Source organism: Hippoglossus stenolepis, chromosome 2 (genome assembly GCF_022539355.2).
Source record: "Hippoglossus stenolepis isolate QCI-W04-F060 chromosome 2, HSTE1.2, whole genome shotgun sequence".
In the NCBI taxonomy this organism is placed as follows: domain Eukaryota; kingdom Metazoa; phylum Chordata; class Actinopteri; order Pleuronectiformes; family Pleuronectidae; genus Hippoglossus; species Hippoglossus stenolepis.
Genome location: NC_061484.1, coordinates 26,809,109 through 26,830,208, shown reverse-complemented (window position 1 = coordinate 26,830,208; position 21,100 = coordinate 26,809,109). Strand labels below are relative to the sequence as shown.

At 42.1% G+C, this 21,100-nt stretch overlaps 1 protein-coding gene across 1 annotated transcript in view; it reads right to left on the bottom strand.

Annotated features, from left to right (window-relative positions):
• LOC118100681 (voltage-dependent T-type calcium channel subunit alpha-1I) overlaps positions 1-20,608 on the bottom strand; it is a 122,439-nt gene extending 101,831 nt beyond the window's left edge. Inside the window, exons 1-2 of the mRNA XM_047337885.1 lie at positions 20,580-20,608; positions 987-1,098 (exon numbers count right to left, since the gene is read on the bottom strand). Coding sequence (XP_047193841.1) covers positions 987-1,098; positions 20,580-20,593 — 126 coding nt within the window. The 5' untranslated portion in view covers positions 20,594-20,608. The remainder of the gene's footprint in view (positions 1-986; positions 1,099-20,579) is intronic.
• Positions 20,609-21,100: the final 492 nt, after the last annotated feature.

Genomic DNA, 21,100 nt, shown 5'->3' with positions numbered 1-21,100 from the left:
AGGAAGAATGTGAGGATGGAGCGAGACGAGAAAGGAGAGAGAGAAAGGAGAGAGAGAGGAAGGAGAGAGAGGAAGGAGAGAGAGAGGGAAGGAGAGAGAGGAAGGAGAGAGAGGAAGGAGAGCGGAGCGGCCGGGAGGGAGGACGTGCGTGCGTTTGAATTCGTGTTATGTGTCGACACGAGTATATTTTTGAATGGATATAGGTCCACACTTCCTAGAAGTGCACTCTGGTTTTTCTGCTTCAAGGAACGTGAAGCCATGTGTCCGGATCTCTGTATTTACTCTGTGTTTGTTGTGTACCTGCACGTCAGCTTTTATATGAAACATGCACGACTGAGAACAAGGGTGCATATGTCACATTTTGTTAACGCATGTTTCTTGGTATGTAAGTGCTTTTCCACAGCGTGAACACGTGTATAAAGAGCGTGTGATCAAATATACATGATCCTGTGTCACTAAGGAAACTCTTTTGATAGAGCAGGTTTACACATAGTGTCTCAGGTCTTCAGCCACGTTAGCGTGACGCTCATTGTAAAGAAAGATAAACTGATAGATTATAACTACGTCTTCCATTAACCTAACCCCCACCTGCATGTCTGCGGACTGTGGGAGGAAGTTCCCGGAGAAAACAGGGAGAACAAGCAGACTCCACACAGAAAGACTCCTGTTAAACTGGGATTCAAACTGAAAACCTTCCGGCTGTAAAATGACAGTGCTAATCGCCACCATGCTGCACGTTTTAAGATTCAGAATCTGAACCCACTGTTAGGAAAGAGTAAGTCAACAAGTAAACAAGTAAAAAGTACAAGATAGAATCACAGACAGGTCGAAAAAAGATGTAGTTATTTCATTCAGGAATCAATATCTTAACCGTGCCTGGAGGAATATCAACTTCTGAGTTTTGAGATGTTCACAGATTTAGATCCACGAAGACTTCATGGGAGATTAGAGGTTTGATGTGTGCGTGTAGGCGTGTGTGCTTGTACCTGTAGGATTTGGCATCGGTCCGAGGAGCAGTCGATGTTCTCACAGGGCTGGTACATTCCCAGGGTCACACAGTTCAACAGGATCACCATCATGCTGACTCGCTCGAACCACGTGCAAACAGCTGGTTAAGGACAACAGCTGAGAGAGGGACAGATGGACGTCTGCGGCTTTTCACATGCATCCCTCCAAAACTTCATTTCAACATTTACAAGAGAGGTAGAACGGGACAGGGTAATCGTGTGACCCAGCTCATTACACATTTAAAACACAACTTGCAAAAAAAAAGGCTTGACACGGATCCCTTCCTGGAACCAACGTCTGAGGAGCTCTTCGGATCAGGATACAAACCTCCAAGGCACCGTCTCTCTTTGTAGCTTTTAAAATCCCTTTATTGTCACGTCACGGTCGTGTGGAGCTTAAAAAACAAAGCTCCGACACCTTTTTTTGTGATTTCTTATAAACAATGAATTGCAATTTGAAACCAGTTCGAACTGAAACACTTTGAGATTGACAGTGCATGTGTTAGAGGGGTTATTATTGCAAATAAACAGTTATGATGATAAACGTGCAAACACATTTATTGAGGACTGAATAGATTTTTGTTTGCATATCATTTCCCTTCAAAGATTTCTCTTCTCAGATCCAGAAATCAGACGTATGTGTTTGTTAGGATCGAGCCTTCAAAATAAAAGCTTGGGCCTTGGACAGTATAAGGAAGAAGGAAAAACAAGAGAATTTATATTGATTTTTAACTGAATGTATTGTCATCATCATATTAACTATGAAAATAACCATAACTGTGTTATCATAGTGGATGTTATGCTGCTTGAATGTGACCCTCACAGATCAGACTCGTGCTCCAGGCCTGTTCTTTACACAAACATTCACACCAAGGTGCTTTCAAAAGTTTATGACGGACCATTGAAATAAAGTATCAGTGTAAAAACTCCACAAATCGAACAAAACTACAGCCAACAAAAGGAGAAGCCTGGAGGGTCCAACTCGGAGTGTCACAGTTTTAGAGAACAGCTTCGACTTTAAAGAGCAGCTGTGATTCTTTTCTTGCTAATGGCTACGTGTTGCTGGTAAAGTGCAGCTCCCAACAGCAGCTGTAACACAGGATGAATTGCTTTAACACTAGAATGTGTATTTAACTTGTGTTTTGTGTGTATTTTACTGTATCACTCCCTGGACGCTGGTGCACTCAGAATAAATCTAAATTATGCAGCAAAATTCTTTCTACTACACGCTAGAATACGATTCTACCAGCATCTTCTCAAACTCAGCGTAAGGAGATGATATCTGTTGACGTGTTTTTAAGGGGGAACCATACTTGTTTAGCGTGAAGGTTAAACGGAGCGAGCAGAACATGTAGAACCAGACTGTGCATGCCAGAGAAAAATAAATGACAGAAACAAAGCAGCCGAGTGGGACGGAGCGGTTTCAATATGCATTTTCCTGCGTGTTCAGGGAGCGAGCACGCTGCTTGGCTAACAAGCGTGTGAAGGAGGATGTGCTGTGGCCGCCCAGGAGGTCCAAGCTCCTCCTGGGGCTGCACAGCACAGGATGTTGAAATGTTCCTCCCCCCCCCAGCACCCAGCAACTCACAGCAAGCAGCTACAGCAAGAAATACGAGCCGAGCACAGAGAGATAAAGGAGAACCGGTTCTCTCCTGAACTTACGACACCGAGCGTTTGAACAGAGAGAATTCCCAGTGAAGATTTAATTCTCCACATGTCTCGGCCCCAACCTCCCCACAAAGGGATGGACGACTGTAGATATCACAGCACGGATAAAGATAGGCTGTGAGTGGGCAAAACACATGCATGCAGATAAACACACAGACAGAGCCGCGCACACACACACACACACACACACACACACACACACACACACACACACACACACACACACAACCAAAACGCCCACTCGCAGGCAGAAAAGTCCACATACGTGGATTTTTGCACGTGCAACCGAACCGACACGTTAAAAAACATAAACGCTCGCACTCAGCCGCCCACACGCTAACACACATGCACGCACGTATGCATCCTCAGTTGTGCACGTTAAATCTCTCGTTAAATCAAACATTAGATTCCATGTGTGTCAGCAGCACAGATATTCCGCACTGCAGGGAGCCATGTTTAATACTGATGCCCCAACGGACTAATAGCTGTAAAGCAGACACGGGAGACAAGGTAAAGGGGACAGATTTGTCATCTAATACTTTTCAGTGCGACCTCACAGGCTGCGCCGCCAAGCCGACACCACGGAAGGCGATTGATCTCACGGTGTATTACTGTACGATCAATTTTTAATTGGGTTATACCTTCTACATCTGGCTTTTAAAAAGCGTCCCCCGGAAGGTTCGGGTGATTAAACACATAGCGAGGGCACAAACTGTCACATATATATATATCTGTTCACTATATATATATATATCTCATATGCAGAGGAGTAGTGCAGGTTTAAATTCTACCGTATATGAACTAATTCAAGCACACTGTATTAACAGGGTTTCTGCAGGTTTCAAAAAGTTCAATGAAAGTTAAAACCTACGTCACGTACGATAGATATGAAGGAAAATCAGAGTCCAGATTTACTGAGGTGGTTAAGGGGAATTAGCCGAGTAGAGAATAACCGTGGAAACACCACGTTATCCCTCAACACAGCAGGTGTCCTCGGTCTTTCCCACCAAACCCAGTGTAGTGAGATTCATTCTGGCCGAGCAGTTTGGAGACGATCAGTTATCAGTTCCACGTTGGACTCGATTGTAGTTTTATTGCGTGTTACTGCAAACTGCCACGAAAACATTTCTCTTTTAAAACGTAATCTCCAAGCACGATGGAAGTAGCCACACCATAATAAAAAAAACACCTATAAGCTTATTCAAGACCTAGGATGTGATATTTTAGCATATTCAAGACTTTTTAAGGCTCAGATTCAGATTTTAGATTTGTTTTAAGACGCTGCAGGAACCCTGATTAATTTGAATAAAAAAGATAATACTCGATTAAGGTACATTTTATGGATTCTTCCTTAAATTAAATTTACGAAATTACATGGAAATCTGTTAAATGGCTCATCCTGTTCGCTGGAGGTAATTAACAGGATGTTATATTTTTTAAATATGATAAAAATATTATTCGAAACATCACAGCTCAATTCCTTATAATTCCCTGTATCTCATATCCTGGGTTTTGCCTGTTGATGCAATTTAACTTGATAAATACAGAATCAAAATATAATGTAACTTAATTTGTATGTAGTAAAAATAAATTATACAATAATCTGTCTCTCCCCCCCCCCCCACGGCACTGCCTCTGAGCACACAACCCCTAAAACGCTCGTCCCTCCCCAGCACACACACACTTTCATATCAATATCATGGTTGGAGAAAACTGCAGGTCAGCGTTTTCTTGTTTCCCCCCAGTCCAAGTAATGATGGCAGCCTTAAGGGCTGTGTGAAGATTATCTCAGGGTTATTCCCACTGCAAAATGCATTATCTTAAAACCACAGCCGCCATGAGTTTCCCAGCATTCCAAGCTTCTCATGCTCGCCGGCTGTACCCGAGTGTCGGTCTTAAAAACAAAGAAACAAAGAGTCAATTAGTGTTGAAGCGTCGTAGAATCGTGTTCCTCACACAGCGGCGCTGAGACTGGAAGGAGAACGAGTCGGAACTCAAAGCTCAAACCTCCACTACAGACAAGGTGTTGGAATAAGATTAACTCAACACTTGTTAAATAAAACAGCTTCTTTTTAAAAAAACGCGGAGTAATTACAGAGTAGGTCGGCTGCTGTGTTTCCATCCACTGGCTGTCACTCACTTCCTGGAGGGAGCCGGGAACGTAAACTAGAGTATGATTAAAATAGTTGGAGGTGCAGTTTCACTGGTGGAGCTTTGTGATCGCTCTCTGGTGAATTTGAGGATTGGTGTCAGGACGAAGAGTCTTTAGGTTTTGTTTTCTCTCTGAGAGACTGGAGGGAAGTTTCTAAAAGAGCTTCTCAGGGGTGGTGGGAAACTAAAGCTCAGGGTTTCACTGGAGAGGAAGACGTGTTCATCTCAACTGGTTGGTGTTTCCCTTTCTAAGGATTTATGTACCTTGTATTCAGCTGGAGATTATCGCTTCGAAACCATTCAGTGCTGATTTTCTGATGTTGTCCCCTTTGGAAAGACGAGTTGATGCTGATTAATCACAAAGGCAAATATGTAAAGTAGCTCATGATGATTTATCTGTAAATTATGTTTCTGCTTATGAGTCAATATGATGGAATAAAACATGAAAACTAGACGTGACAAGCTCTAAAAGTCCAAGTTGTTGCGTTGAAGTTTTTGTCTGAATCCCAAAACACAAATTCTGCTCATGTTCAGGTTGATAGTTTGAATTGTAATACTTGAAAATGTTAAAAAGAATCTAATGTTCAGGGAAACACATCATTTTCCATTTTCTGACAGAAGGAACTCTGCAGAATTTTGATATTCATTAAAGAATATGTCTAATATTTTCAGTTAAAATCAATAATCCACTCAAACAGACAATCTTCTGTCATGTTGATAACTGATCACACTGAGCAACGTGACGACAAAGTTTAATTCGAAGCCTCAGGAGCAGATTCGGTTACATCACAGATCTGGAGGGAAACTAAACTCAAGGATTTAAAGGGCCAGATGAAATTCAGCGGCTCCGGAGAGAGAGAGCTTCGGTGTGACGGAGCCGGGAAGAGCTGGGAGGTTGAACGTGTGCGGCAGCAGGAGCTAAATGAATCCTTAATACCTCGCCGCGTGGCATCGCTCCTTCTAACCCCGTCTTCGTGTCTCTCTGCCTTTTCTCGCCCTCTCGTGTTTTTATTGTTTCCAAAGAGACGCGCAGGAGGCAAACGACCTCCGGTTTCCAAGGCAACCGATAGAGTATAAAATTAAGTGAATAGTCACAAAGGATGTGGAGAAAGAGAGAGAGAGAGAGAGAGAGAGAGAGAGAGAGAGAGAGAGAGAGAGAGAGAGAGAAGGAGAGAACATGAGGAGACAGGCAAAGGTTATTTTAGTTTTGGTTTCCTTAGGTGAGACCTGGTCGTGTCGTGAGGTTTCACTAATGAAGCTACGACACTGGAGGAGCTTCTAAGAGATGTTGCATTTAGAAATGATGAAGACCAGATGAAGAAGAAAGTAAAATAATTAAATTAAGGTCCAACATGCGACTAAAATCTTCTACAATTGATATCTAAAGAATATTGTGTCATATTTTCAGTTTTTTAAGTATAACCATGTGTATGTAAATTGAGCAGACGAGTTATAAACCAGTCGCACGTTTAATTTCCCTTTGCTTTAAAAGCTTTGTGTCTTTTTCAAGTGCAGCTCTCAGCACATTTGACGTATTTATTCCAACATTTACTTTTCTTCTGTTTCTGGGTTCCTTCTCCTCTCATACTTTACAAACTGATCTCACGTCAAACTGATCTAATGTTGTCATCTGTCTGTCAGACGCCCACTCGCCTTCATCCCTCCTTCTACCCATCTACCGTCCAGAGGCTGGCAGGTCTTTTTCTTCACTGGAAATTTTCCATCAGGGTTTCTTCGATCACGCACAGCTGACTGGATAAAGGGGTGTGTGTGTGTGTGTGTGTGTGTGTGTGTGTGTGTGTGTGTGTGTGTGTGTGTGTGTGTGTGTGTGTGTGTGTGCGTGTGTGTGTGTGTTGGACAGCAGTAAATGTCATGGGATATCACACGGTGATGCTTCACAGCGTCTCGTGTCAGCTCCTCTTTTCCCTAAGCTGTCAGGTCGAGTGCACGTGTACACACACACACGTGCACACATACTCACAAGACTGTACGTGTGCACGATGAAGGTTTCTTGGATAATTGTCGACTGACTGTAACAACAGAAGTTAATACTTGTTCCATGATGCTCTCGTTACTCATCGTCCTGCTGCCTTCAGGGCTTTGACTCATTTCTGACTTCTGTCTTCGCACTCGGCTGCACGACTCAAACCGACGCTCGTGTATCAGACATAAACATGTTAAACTGTCAACACTATTAACTGTTAACACTGGTCAAGCTTTTTATAATCGGTTCTTATATTTAAGAGTCAAGTTACGAGTCAGTAAAGAAAATATATATATATAAAAATATCACGACCACGATCTAAACGAGCCAAAAGAAGAGTGGACCAATGACTGCTTAGAAAATCTGATCATCAGATTAAATTCATTCATTCAGGTCGACTTCAGACAGTTTGTGTCATTACCTGCTCTTTAAGAGACTTTATATATGGAATTAAAGTTATTATTCTATTGTTTCCTTCCTGCCCTCATGCATTTCTTCTGTGTCATGTTCTTTTACCCGTCGGATGTGTTTCCTCTCACTTGTGTTTCCTCTCACTTTTTACTTTCTGTCAGTTCATCTGTTCAGCTCCTCCGTTCCCTCGTGCCCCTGCTCCGTTCCCTCGTGCTTCTCTGAGCTTTTTTTGACTTCGGTCCCTGTTTTTGCATCTTGTTGTGCATCAGTCTGCCAGTCGGAGCATTTGTAAAGCCTGTTTCTTCACATTGAAATATCTTAGCTGCATCTACCTGCTTCCTGTGTGTATATGTGTGTGTCTAAAATCCCGACGCTCTGGCTTTGTGGGACTGAATGAATCTTCCAGGTGTTGGTGCATAACGAGCAATGAAGGTTTGTGAAGGTGCAGTTTGTCTTTTACATCTTGGAAACAAGCAATTATTTCTTTTTTATCAACTCTTTCAAGACAGCGAGGTGAGAGGGCTTCTCAGCTTCTGGTTTGTGATGTCGCCAGTTATCCCACGTTTTAAAGAATTAATCAACTTTCCACCTCCTTAAATCTCTGACTTATCTTTCTGTCTGTCTCCCCCCCGGTTTTTCTTTTCCCCAGATGGCCAGTTCACATCTGCCAAAGGATTCCTTGAGACAAGCTCTGCCCTGTTGCTGTAGCAACCAGCGCTGAAATCAGAAAATATTAGGAACCCTGCGTCGTGTGTGTGTGCGTGTGTGTGTGTGTGTGTGTGTGTGTGTGTGTACCGCAAATCACACACATTTTAGTCAATTAATTTCTCAGCTGATGATTTGATCTCTTAATCAAGGATCCAGTCTGTTTAAACTTTGTTAAGTGATAAAGTCGCAGTTTGCTGCCGTTCATCAAACGAGACTTGAGTTTGGTTTCATAATGAATCATTAATCTTTTCTGTTTTAGCAGCTGCTGCGTGATATCAAAACCATCTGATGAGACCAGTGCAAAACACACACACACACACACACACACACACACACACACACACACACAGGGAGATCCACGTCTTTGCTGGGATTATCAGCGTGGAGTTAATTCAGCTTCACCTCCTGGAAATGGACTGAGGAAGATAAAGTGCAGCAGCAGCAGCGCCGACTGAAGGCAGATAAAGTTCTGCTGGTTTACCAACAGCTGCCAACTCAGGTGTCTTCTAACGGTGGAGGTGCGATTCCGGGAATGGAAGTAGGAGGGAAATGGTCGGTAATTACAGATAGCAGCCTGCGTGTGAGACGGGAGAAGACGACACACACACACACACACAGATCCGTCCTTTGGACCATCTGGTGGGATTGTTCTGTGCTTTCCGTGTGTTCTGTGCATTCCTTTGTTTCCCTCCCTGTGTGATGTAGTGTGGCGCTAATATGATGCGGATGTTAAGTGTGTAGGTTTCCTCTCCTGCCCACGACCAATGTTTCTCTCTATTTCCATCTCCCAGCGTTGCCAAGGTTGTGTAACTGAGAGCAAAAAATAAAAAATAAATCCCAGACTGACCAACAATTACGCAATACAACTATTGATAGAGCGGAGAAAATACCAGAGTGTCCCAGTGATGGAAAATATCATTTCAGATAGAATGACAGGGCTCATATCTCTACCAATACCAAACAGTCCCCTGAAACTCTGCATGAAATCCGTCATGTACTCAACCCTCATCCTCCCAGTTACACACTGGTCGTAGTTACCATTACTTGTTACCAGGCAGCAGCCGGAAAAAACCTTCCCCTCAATGAAACTACACTGTAATGTGACTTTTATACATAACTGAATTATGATGACCAGGTTCGAAATAGCATTAAGTTGCAGTTTCTTTAAATCTTTAACCCGAAACCCTTGTAACCAACAATATCTCCATATTTTTGGGGGCAGAGTAAAGAAACAAGTTTTTCTATCAGTTCATATCAGATGTACCAGGACAAATATAATTGAGTTAAGCCAATATTGGCCGATTAAATCCGTTAGACACACATCTGTCAACTTTTATTTTTACTCTAACTCTAAAAACACATAAGTCAATTGAATACCCAATCAAAGAAAAAAATATTATTAAGCCACGATTTGCAACTGTTGATCAGAAATTAACTGTATTTATAAGAAAAAACTTTAATTTGTGTCGTTAGTCAGATGTAAGGATTCTTTGTCTTATATATGATGAAGAAAGTGAATATTCCTGGGTTCAGTCTAAATAAACAGTTCATTTAATATTGTAAAATTATTAATGTTTATTTTTTCTATATTTCATTGACCAATCAATTAACTTATTTATTTATTAATTGAGAAAATAACTAGCAGATTTAATCATTGAAGGAAGAAGTCAGTCTGTAAACTGATGGATATTTGGGTTATAATTTTTATCATTCAACTTTTTTCATTATTAAACCGTTTGACTGTCGCCACTTCACAAAGTCTCAGAAGTTATCACGTCCGACAGAATCGTCAAAACTACAACAATCAGATAAGATCAAAAACTTTAAGTTTGACTTCCCACCAAGTCTCAAGTCTTCTGCTGATCTCACCCTGTCACTCAAACATCTTCTTCTTTTCATTCCTCATTTTTCCTCATCTTTGCTACTTAGATATTTTCCATCTCTCTGTCTTCATCCCTCCAACATCAATTAGTCCCAAACTGTGAGTGAGTGCTCAGTCCTTAACTCATCACTGTAATTCGGCTGCGACACAACAAGGTGACATATTAATAATCATGATCTGAACAAGAGGAACACACTGAGGGATCTGCAGGGACAAGTGTCACTTTCAGCGGGAACGAGACGCTTCCTAAATTGAGACACAAATGTCAGTTCTCAGAACAAAGGTACACAAACGTGCACTTGTACACACACACACACACACACACAGTGCATTAACACATTAACACATGTCAGTCAACAGTTCCCAAGATAGCACCAGGCAGACAGGCGAGTGTTAATGACAGACTAATGACTGTCATTTACCAAACTTGGGAGAATGGCTTCATTTGAGCCTTTCTCAGCTTCTTACTTTGTTTATCCCAGAATCCAGTGTCCTACACATCTTATCTAATATATATCTTATCTAACTACATGTTATGTGTTTGTTAGATCCTGAATCTTTCCTCTGTAACTTCTCACTCATCTTCGTCATTACGCACAGTTACTGCTGTTTTCTCTCTGAGGAGCTGAGAAGAGCTGTTTGACAAATGAAGGAATTTATTGCCTATTGTGGAAATTTTGTGCAAATACATCAACTTCTACTTCGAATCATGTCCATTAAAAACTAGTTTACGTTTCCTGAAAACTGTGTTTTTGAAAGACACTGTAATAATCCCCAGATTCTGCTTTTTAAATTGGCACGACACAGATGGGAAAGTTCCTGCACATCACTCACAGTGTTTTACTGGTTGGTTACACAGGTTGAAGTGTAAAGATATAAATAGATATTTGGTAGTTTTTGTGTAATCCTGCCAACTAGCAAACGCAGATGAAAACACAACCTCCTTGGCAGAGGGGGATCATTATAAATCATACCTTAACAAGTATAAACTACACACACATCCAAGCCCATGCACAGGAACCCGCTGAGGTAATTACTGAGTCTGTGGCTCTTTGAAGGCCCCTGCTCACCTTGGACGACCCGTCACTCGCCCCGTACGCCCTCCCACCCCCTCTCTCCAGGAGCCGTTGTGTTATTTCAGCGCCCGCAGGCTCAGTGGGTGATGTCAAACTGACAATAACACGTATTGGCAGCAACCAGCATGGCGGCAGCGCAGCAACACATGACATCAACAGCGCGCGTCTGTCTGGAGCAGCGGGGAGGGAATCAGGTGGGGGGGGGTTCAGAGAGGATAGGACACACAGGGGCTGAGATATGAATTAAATCTGCAGGTCTCAACTTCCATGTGCGACCTGACTACTTGTTAAAGTTCTGTAATTACTTGTTGAACTTAAAATAACCCATAAACTTAGGGTTACAATATGGAAATCTCCCCTAAAACACCCAACTGACCAGGTACAAGTGAGTCACAGCTGTACATCTGGTAAATCTGTGTAATTTCATATTCTTTTTCGGAGTTAAAATATCTTTTTGATTGACAGTTTGCACAACCGATAATCTACAGTACAAACAGTCACTTCTCCTCTAGTGTCCAATGTTACATCCATCACAGCAGGAGGGAAACAAAGCTCAACGATCCACTGACAGAAGAAATCCAGCCGAACCACATCCATCGATATCGTCCACCCGATGCTTCAGAGAACTGTCGATATTGAATTATTGATCACCTCCTCCAAACAAATGTCTTAAATATTAGAGATGACACTCAGCACAATAGGAAGAGCCTGCAGCACCGAGGCCAAAAAATAAGAAGAGGAATCGATCCATGAAATTGTGATGAAGCAGGGGGAATTTAAAGCCAAGAAAAATGAGGCACGGAGAGGTCAAAGGTGACGCAGGGCATTGAGGGACCATCTGACCTGAAGATCATGTGGGATGGGGAAAGACTTAAAAAGTGATTTCAGGAAATAAATAGGCTAAACAAAGATAATTAATTCTTATTTAATAATTCTCATTTGTGCATTTGACTCTGACAACCTCATTTATTTGGTAATACAAATAGGACTCACCCTTTTCTGCATTTTCTGTAAATAATACATGTTTTTTTCCTGAGTTTTTGGGAAGAACTCATCTTATTCTACCATCTGCCATCGCAAGAAACTTCAGCTTCATCAATAGATAAGGAGCAGTGTCCTTTCTAGTGTCCGGTGCCATAAAACAATCACAGAATAGACTTCCCAACAAACCTGACCCACTGACATGAAGTATAAACTGCCGTGTGGAGGGCTGCAGTATAATAACTGAGGCTAAAGGCGGCACCTTTCTTTTTTAAATAGATTAATAGAGGGAAAATGTTACTCTATAGGTTAGGAGTTTCAAATTAATTTTACATCTCCACACTATCTCTGTGGCCCTCCTCAGCAAATGTTACACTCTACTTACACACACAGAGAGAGTCGGTACATTAACATTAAAAATACTCTGTTCTGCAGCCCTCAGACCTTTTATTAAACGATCTCATTTGTCCCCACTGCTGTTGACTCTAACCGCTGTAGGAAGGGAAACGTACGGATGTGACAGGACAGTTAACTGGGGGAAAGGTTGACTGTTAAAACGAGCCGCAGCTTCTGCCACAGAACAAAGGATCTGCACAAAGCTGTGATACAAGAAGATGTCGAGGCGGCAGAATGTATTGTCTCACCGATTTCATTCTCAAATAAGTAATCTCCCTTTTGAAAAGAAATCAATGCTTGTTATTCTGCATTATATTATATTATAATTCATATTAGTGAATGTAAATGAAGGGTTTTTATGGCGTAGCAACACTTAGTATTTAGAAAGAACCTCCTCATATATAACACAACTTTACATGTAAGCACCTTTGTTGATTTGAGGGCTCTTTAATACTTTTTTGGTCCAATTAATATTTTTAGAAATGTCCGTGGTTCAATTCGTAGTCAATTATAGTTTAAAAGTGTTTTTTTTAATGAAGGTGAAAGGTGAAGTTTCCCAGTTGAAGTCTAATCACACAAACCTACTGTAAATGACGAGGTGTTTGATCCACATGTTCTCAGTTCGTCCTCGACAGGCAGCGCTGGTGTCTGGTTTTCATGTCCGCTGTCACTAGCAATCACTTGTAACACACACAAACGCACACTCTCTATTAAAAATGAGCAGAATACACAAACACAACGACGCACATAATCACGCATGACTGACAGATTCTCCCATTCTCTCCGTCCCTCACACGCAACGGTCTGTAAAAGCATAGGAAAAAAAAAAACAGGCCGCTTTCGGTACAAAATGTGATTCATACATTTTCCTCTACACACTCGTATTACCACACACACACACACACACACACAGAGACCGTCAGTGGGATTTCCTCGTGGGCGACTATTCCCCGTCTGCGTCACAGCGCTCTGTCAACATGTGGCAGCAAGCGTTTCAAAGAGAGGAGAGCTGGGACAGGTAGGACGGTGAGACAGGAGGAAAGAACAGGAACAGACGAAACGACTGCAGCGGTTAACCAGAGCAGAACCGTCGGGCCAAGACTTTGGGTTTTTTTTGCTTGAAGGAAGCATTTTTGGTGTTTTCCATCTGTATTGTTTCCGGTATATCACGGTGAAATTTAAAAACAGCAGTGATTACAAATAGGCAGAGGTCAGTCACGTCCAGTGGAAGAAAGGAAAGAGGGAAATGAAGCAGTAAAGACGATTAGGGGAAAAGAATACAAAGAGTGATTGAACAGGGAAATAATAGAGAAGATGGCAGGTCCCTGTACGAAGCCCCAGTCTGACAGGTAGGTACAGTGGCATTAGCATAGTGATTAACAGGCGCATTATCATAATGATTTCTACCAACATTAGCATATGCAGAGTGGCTGGGAGAGAGTCCCGGGCGAGAGCCAAAGAATAAAACGTCAAGACGCCGAGAGGAGGGGGGGAGAAAGAAAAGAGAGGATTCAGTGGAGTGGAAGAAGAGGCAGGATCCAAAAAGACCAGGAGACAAAGACGATCACAGCCTGTTGACAGCTTCAGCTCTGTCCACTCCAACATGTCTTCATGAATAAGTTTAGTCTTCATGCCTCGAGCTGAGAACGTCTGATTACAAGCAACTGCAATTCTGTGAGAGCTGCTTAAAAACTACAAATGGTGGTGTCACACTTAACACTAGTTTCCTGCCAAAAGCTTTGTAATTTTAGGATGAGGGCAGTTTTTGTTTGGTGGTGTATGGAGGAAACGTTTGGTCATTTTGATTCTCAAAAATTGGAATGATGTGTATAACAGTACTTCTTTGATCGGGATGTGAACCAAGTCTTTATACAGAACCTGTGTTTTTAATATTATCTTCATAACCTAATTTTAATCTCAATCATTTCAGTCTGAATGAAAGGAAAAATACAGTAATTGTTCTTTTTAACACGGGAAACATCTCAGTGTGAAATCGTTTCTTGAACAAGGCTCGATAAGAATTAATACAGCAGTTAACACGTCGTCCCCTCTGACTGATGCATTCTTCCTTTAGGGTCGATCAATAACAAATGTGCCATTTAGTTTGGGGGGCGACAAATGTAATTTTGTCCGGTTGGAATATTCAAGTGAAAAGCATCATTCCTTAAACTGTCAGCAGAATACAAGCACAACTATGACATATGGCAGTGGATAGAGGTTAAGAGTAACTGGAAAATGCCACAGAAGAGCGATGATACACCGTCTCCATGAAACGTGGAGGAGGACTGGGACATGGACCAGGAAAGAAACTGTTAAACTTTGGTGTAGATCTGGATTAAAAATGGGCAGATGCAGGAACTTCTATTCACTTTGAGGGGAGTGTTTACGGAGTCAGATCACAGGTATGTGTAAAGATGCACGTTAAAACATCTGTAAGTCTTTTCAGAGAAAGGTGTTGTGGGTAAATAAAGTTCTTTCACCTCCCGAAATCTTTACACATATTTTAGTCGATCGTTTAACTCATTTCCTGTCAGACGTGTTTGAAACGGAAAATAAATTAAAAAAATGTCAATGCTGGAGTAAAGAAATATATAAATTAATAAATCAGGTCTTTCAGGATTCAACAAAGCCAACAAAAATCAAAGCAAAGCAGATGGAGGCTGCACAAACTCACGCCAAGAGCAGCAGCAGAGCACATGTCATCCTCTGGTGCCCTGCCAGAACGAGACAGGTCTTCTCGAGTCAAGTGCACTCAGATTCATATTGACAGCAATTAGTGACTGAAAGGGCTGAAAACAAAGGTCTTCAAACAGACGGTGGCAGAAACCATCTTTATTTCCCTCAGAGAAAAAACTCCCAGCCGAGGATCCATCTCTACACTTCGACCTCTGACTGACACTGAATCACGCACGTTTGATTCCCGGTGCTTGTTGGGGAGCGGTGAACCGAGCCGAGTGCTCAGCCCCGCCGTGCGTTGTTGACTTTTGGATATCACTAACAGTGTCACCTGCAGCCGCTGCCGGTGAATGAATTTGGCAATTACATTGATTTTCTTGAACAAGTCCAGTTTAACGGCATGAATCCAATCATCAGCCGCGGTCACGTCCCTGAGAGAATATTTCCCAGCATCCTCCTGTGTTCAGTGGTTGAGCTGAATCTCTTTCTTTTCCCCGTGCACAGCACTCAAGAAGCCCAACTGATAGCAAACCCATTACCCAACCTGATTTATGACACCCCTGTAATTAAAACGTGGTAATCTCAATGTAATGTATGCATGCTACACTTGAAACCCATATAATTTCGGTGGCAAAGACGTGTCCAAACAGACCATTACAGGCATCAGAGAACATTAAGCTGCGTCTAATCGCCAGACCAATCAGCAGCCAGACGCTGGCATCACGTGACCAGGGGGGGTGCTCGTTAGCGGTGTGAACAGATGGATATAGGAGAAAAAGCAGATTTGAGTATATGAGGGAAATATGAATGAGGTCTCCTGTGCTATTTCTACGGAGCCATTCATTGAATTCCAACATGCACAAGTGAAAAGCATCAACAAAACCAGGCGTGAACTTTGACAGAGCCCATATACGGACATTGATGATGTGTGTGTCTGTGTGTGTGTGTGTGTCTGTGTTTGTATATTGCCAGAAGTGCATGAGGCCACATGTGTTGGTTCAGCGGAGATTGAAAGTGAATTGGAAGCTATTAATCTGACCTGCACTCTCACATTTGGTTTGGAGCAGAATAGATATTCACTCTGCGTGTTTCTCTCAGCCCTCTCTCTCTCTCTTCCCTCCTCCTCCTCATATTGCACCTTCCTCCCTTCTTCCCAATCCACAGGTGCAGGTTCAGATGTGCAGAGCAGCATTTCCCATTTCGGGGGTTTTGAAATCATCTCCCATTAATCCCCCCTCCGCCCCACATGCTCTCCTGATTATCCCTGCTCCTGTGTGAATGGACTCGGTTGTGTCTCTGCCCGACACCTGGTTAACATGATATTCACAGTTTCACACAGATGTGGACACAGTGACAGTTCTCCCTGTTGGAAGCGGCCGTGCTGGGGGAATCTGGAGGAGAAACCGCAGACCGTGACGTGTTTGCCTTGACGTTTTGTTTCTTATGCAACTTCGCGGTGGTTTCAGCAGGGGAAATGTACAATTTAGCAGAGACAAATAGCAATTTCACAGGGATTATGGACTGCTGGCAGCACCTCAGTTTGAATAAGTGACTGTATCGAGTGGAGACAGAAAACTCAACTCTGACACCTTTGTCCAGGCTCTTCCGTTCAGTTAACTGTGTGATATCTAACGGTTATTTTCAAAACGACAGAAAAGATTCAATGAGATAAAGTTCTGGTTGTAACGAAATGGGCCTTCAGCTGATAAATGCTGAATTAATACCACTTCTCATCGCATAAACTCATCCAGCAAACAGCTTATAAACACAAAGCAGGGAACTGCCTGGAGTGTTGGTTGCTTTTTCATTCCTGGCAGACTATTTAATTTCCCACAAAGCCAAAGTGAAACAGCTGTGAAATAGACATTTTTGATGTGTGTTAATATTGATGACAGAGAAAAAAAGACTCAAACCAAAATGAGCAGCTGAGAAACGTCGTACAAAAGAGTGAAGTGCAAAGGGAAGACAGGAGGTAAAGTGAAAAATTACAACCGACAGCAATTTGGAATAAGTGACAAAAGTTTGATCTGTGTATTACTGCGGATTGCCAGAAGCGTTATTTTTTATTTTTTTTATGTTGAATGCCACTTATTCTTCTCTGCCTAACTGACTGCCTCTCGACACGGCTTCAAAAATGATTTAACGCAATAAAACTACCCGTGATTCACCGTCTAGGAGAGAAGGGATGAAGACGAGTGACAGAGAAAGAGGAAGAGGGGGAGCTGAGGCAGCAGCTACGACAGAACTCCTTTAATCCAGACAAGTTTCCCTATGATAAAAGCTCCCTCTCTTTCATGTTATGCTCCTTGAGTTTGTCAGGGCCCTTGATTTTCCTCCCCTGGTCACTGCGGACCACTCGGCTCAAATTTTCCATTCCTGCCCGCATCACTATACTTGACTGAGTGTTTAGCGACCGGGGACACGTGGGGTCTACAACTACCGGAGAAAACACACTGCAAGATGTATAACACAGAGGACATCCCATTTGTGATATGAAAACGTATACTATTGGCATCTTGTCTTAATAACTTGGATAATCATTGCTGCAGTGCAATGCATGAAGGCAACACATTTTAAACTGTACATTAAAAAACTTTATGGATGTTTTAAAGGGCCATTAACAGGGGTGGGGTTTCTCCTGGTGCTGCTTATGGTCAGTGTGTTTGTGTTGGAGTAAGATATATATATATTGTTTGTATATGTTTAGGAAATAAAGAAACACACCAGAGGAGCACATTACAAATAGGCTGTTTTACTTTGCAGTAATTATCTTGTGTGTCTCTTATTTGCTTTACTTTATCTTTGTCTGGTTTCTCACTTAAGTGATCATCTGCAGCACCTAATGTGTTTCACCTGTGCCCAATTCCCCCCCTCGTCTTCCCTGTGTATTTAGTCTCTGTTCCCCCCCAGTCCTCCTTGTTAGTGCATCTGTTTAGTCACTGCCGTGTCCCTGAGGCTTTACTAAGTTTTATTTACGTTTTGAAGCCTGAATTCTGAGTTTTGGATATTTGTATTCCTTCGTACCTTCCACTCTGCACACAGAGAGATTTTCTTCTTGTTCAAACACCAACTGTCTTGTCCGAAGCTTAATATCTGAGTCCTGTGAACAACACATCCTAACGATTATACAATAATATATTGTTTGGTTACAGTGGAGACTGGTAAACAACCAGTATCCCGAATGAATACAACAGACTCGATGCATTTCCAGATCTTATTCCCAGAAATGTATTGGTATGTTTTACACAGGTGCCTCTATCCAGATTATTTCCTTTTTCCACTTTTGCTTCATTCATTATTCACTTACATTATCCTTTTTTGCATAATCACAAAAGGTAGATTACAGGATTTCCTTTATTTCCTTTATTTTCTGCCCTCACACAATTTCAGCCAATATCCCTCTGAAATGAGGATGAAGCACATCCGCGCATGCAGAGAGAGAGAGAGAGAGAGAGAGAGAGAGAGAGTGGACTGAATGTTTTCATCCACACAAAGAAGATTTTACTGCTGGATCAATCTACTGCACTGAGCCATCGGAGCTCACAATGTGAGAAAGTGGACCTGGTCAATACAAGCCTTTTTCATTTTAGAGAAGTGACAAGGACACACACACACGCACACACACACACACACACACACACACACACACACACACACACACACACACACACACACACACACACACACACACACACACACACACACACAAACACACACCTCTATATTCACTCATGTTTCCTTCCCTCCAGTTACAGTGATGTGATCGAACACGGCAAAGTGAAAACCTGCAGTTTTGCCTGACACAAGCTCCGTTCAAATATCCTTTAGAAAAGCAAACAAACTAAAAGTCTATATCTCTTAAGCACACAACCTTAGTAAGTAACGAGTAAAAGCTGCAATGTTTCCACAGTTGGTGAAGCCAACCTGCTGGATGTGTTTAAATAGACGGATGGTTTTACATTAAACGTTTTGTCGAAGTGGAGAATTCCTCTGTTCTCTATCGTTAGCTTCGAGGAGTTTGAGACTAAGAAAGTTAGGAAATCTACTGCGGCATTACAATTATCCTCCAGGCAACAACAACAGATGAGCCAAATGAAACAGCCAATTCGAGTTCACTCCGCTGCTAGCATGGATAACCTGGAAACCATTACTTCTCCAGCATGACACAGAGTGATTAATGTTGTTTTCCTCATGCTAGCTTCGCTCCTGTGCTCCAATGAAAGTGTGAATATCAGGAAACAAGTGTTTCTTTACATGAGTTTGCTCCTCAACATGTGTTTGATTCAATTCTAGAAGAAATGCGTCTTGTCTCTTCTGTGCCATCATCACAGCAGCAGCACAGGACTATAACAAAACCTGTTTGTTCCACACAAGACCTGGGATTCACATAACTAGATTAATTTAATTAGATCTTGCACTTGCTCGCACTTTTATAATTCTTAACACTTTCTTTCTTTTCTTTTAGATTTTCTTTTCTTTTAAATGACATTTTCACATGTTCTTATGTCACTTAAATTCCTTTCTCTTATATGAATTACATTTTAACACGTTTTTACTTTTACAAACATGTTTTAATTTTTATCAAAATGTTTTTATCTGTATTTATATTGTATGTAAAGCACTTTGAGCTGCATTGCTTGGAATAAAGGTGCAATACAAATATTTATAATTATTATTATTATTATTATTATTATTATAACGGAGATAAAGATAAACAGCCAGAGAGAGAAATAAACGAACAGAGATGGAATTAAAACCGAAACACAATTAAACAAAGTGTTTTTTCTCTCTCTCTCTCTGATTTAAGAGATTTCCCTCAGGCAGACATTTCATTTAGCTCTGAATGGATGGTTTGCCTATTAAGCAACTCTTATTCCGTCTTCCTCTTCCATTGGTTGCTGTTAAATCAGACCCAGCCACAAGCCGAAGTGATGCCTGCTTAATGAAATGATAGGACGGCTAAATGTCTACAAACACAACGTTTCTTTCCAGCTCATTCCGGCTTCCTGTCACAGGAAATCACTTGTGTCAGCTGAACTCTCTCCTTAAAAGAAAAAGTCAAACACACAAACACTATAATTGTGGCTTTTTCATCAACACACACTTGCTGATCTGGGAAAGTTGTCCCAGACTTTCAGTCATCTATCGAACCACCGTCCGTCGTATACAGTGATGACGCAGCATCAGGGGTTCGGGGTCATTGACAAGTTCTCTGGAAGATTGAACCTGGAACCTTCCAATTACCGGATTACCGCACTATACCGCCTGAGCCGTGCCAATCACTTCTACTGTATAAATAGTACTTCTGCCATTTCTTCTGTAGGTAAAGCTACAGGAGAGGAATGTGATCACAAGGGAAGCGATGCAGCTAAATGGAAACTCAGCTTGGAACTGGGGCATCTCTGAATGTGTCAGATGAGGTGAAACGTCCAAAAAGCCAGTTTTGATTCACACCTTAATCCATCACCGACTAATGGGGAATTAAACTTTTGACTGAGATAAGGCTTCTTAATGTTTTCTTTATAGCCTGGAAATAGAAAGATGTTTAAATGATGATGAGTGAAGATATCAGAGCAGGAACGTTTCGGGAGATAATCCCTCAATTTGCATTCATCAGGCTTCACACAGAAAAAGGATATGGGCTGGAGACCATGCGGATGCACAAGCTGCGAGGGCAGGTTGTCTGCTTGAGGCAGAAGAAAACTACAGGTACCAGCTCGGGGTAGGGCACTATCAACACACTGGTGTCACTGCTGGCGTCACCTTCATCACACTCCACACCCTCCTCCTCCTCCTCCTCAATCCTTTCTTCTTCTAGAATAATCCCTTCCTCCTCTATTTCCTCCTCTTTCTCTTCCTTTTCCTGGGGACATGAGAGGTGGTACGGGCAAGGGCCGCGGGGGGAGGAGGACGTGAAGGCGTCATCGCTGTCGCCCCCAGATATGGCTGTTGTTACCCTGGAGATTGCTGTCGCCGACGGTGCCGTTGTTGTTGCAACGCTGGGGCCCTCCTCCTCCTCGCTCGTCATGGCAACACAACGGTCTGGAGATGAGAGAAAGAGAAACAGAGGGATTAAAAATAAAACTACACATGTGCTACACTTCAGCGATAGGATGAGCATCATCGAACATATCGTGAACGATGAATTTAGGAAACTACT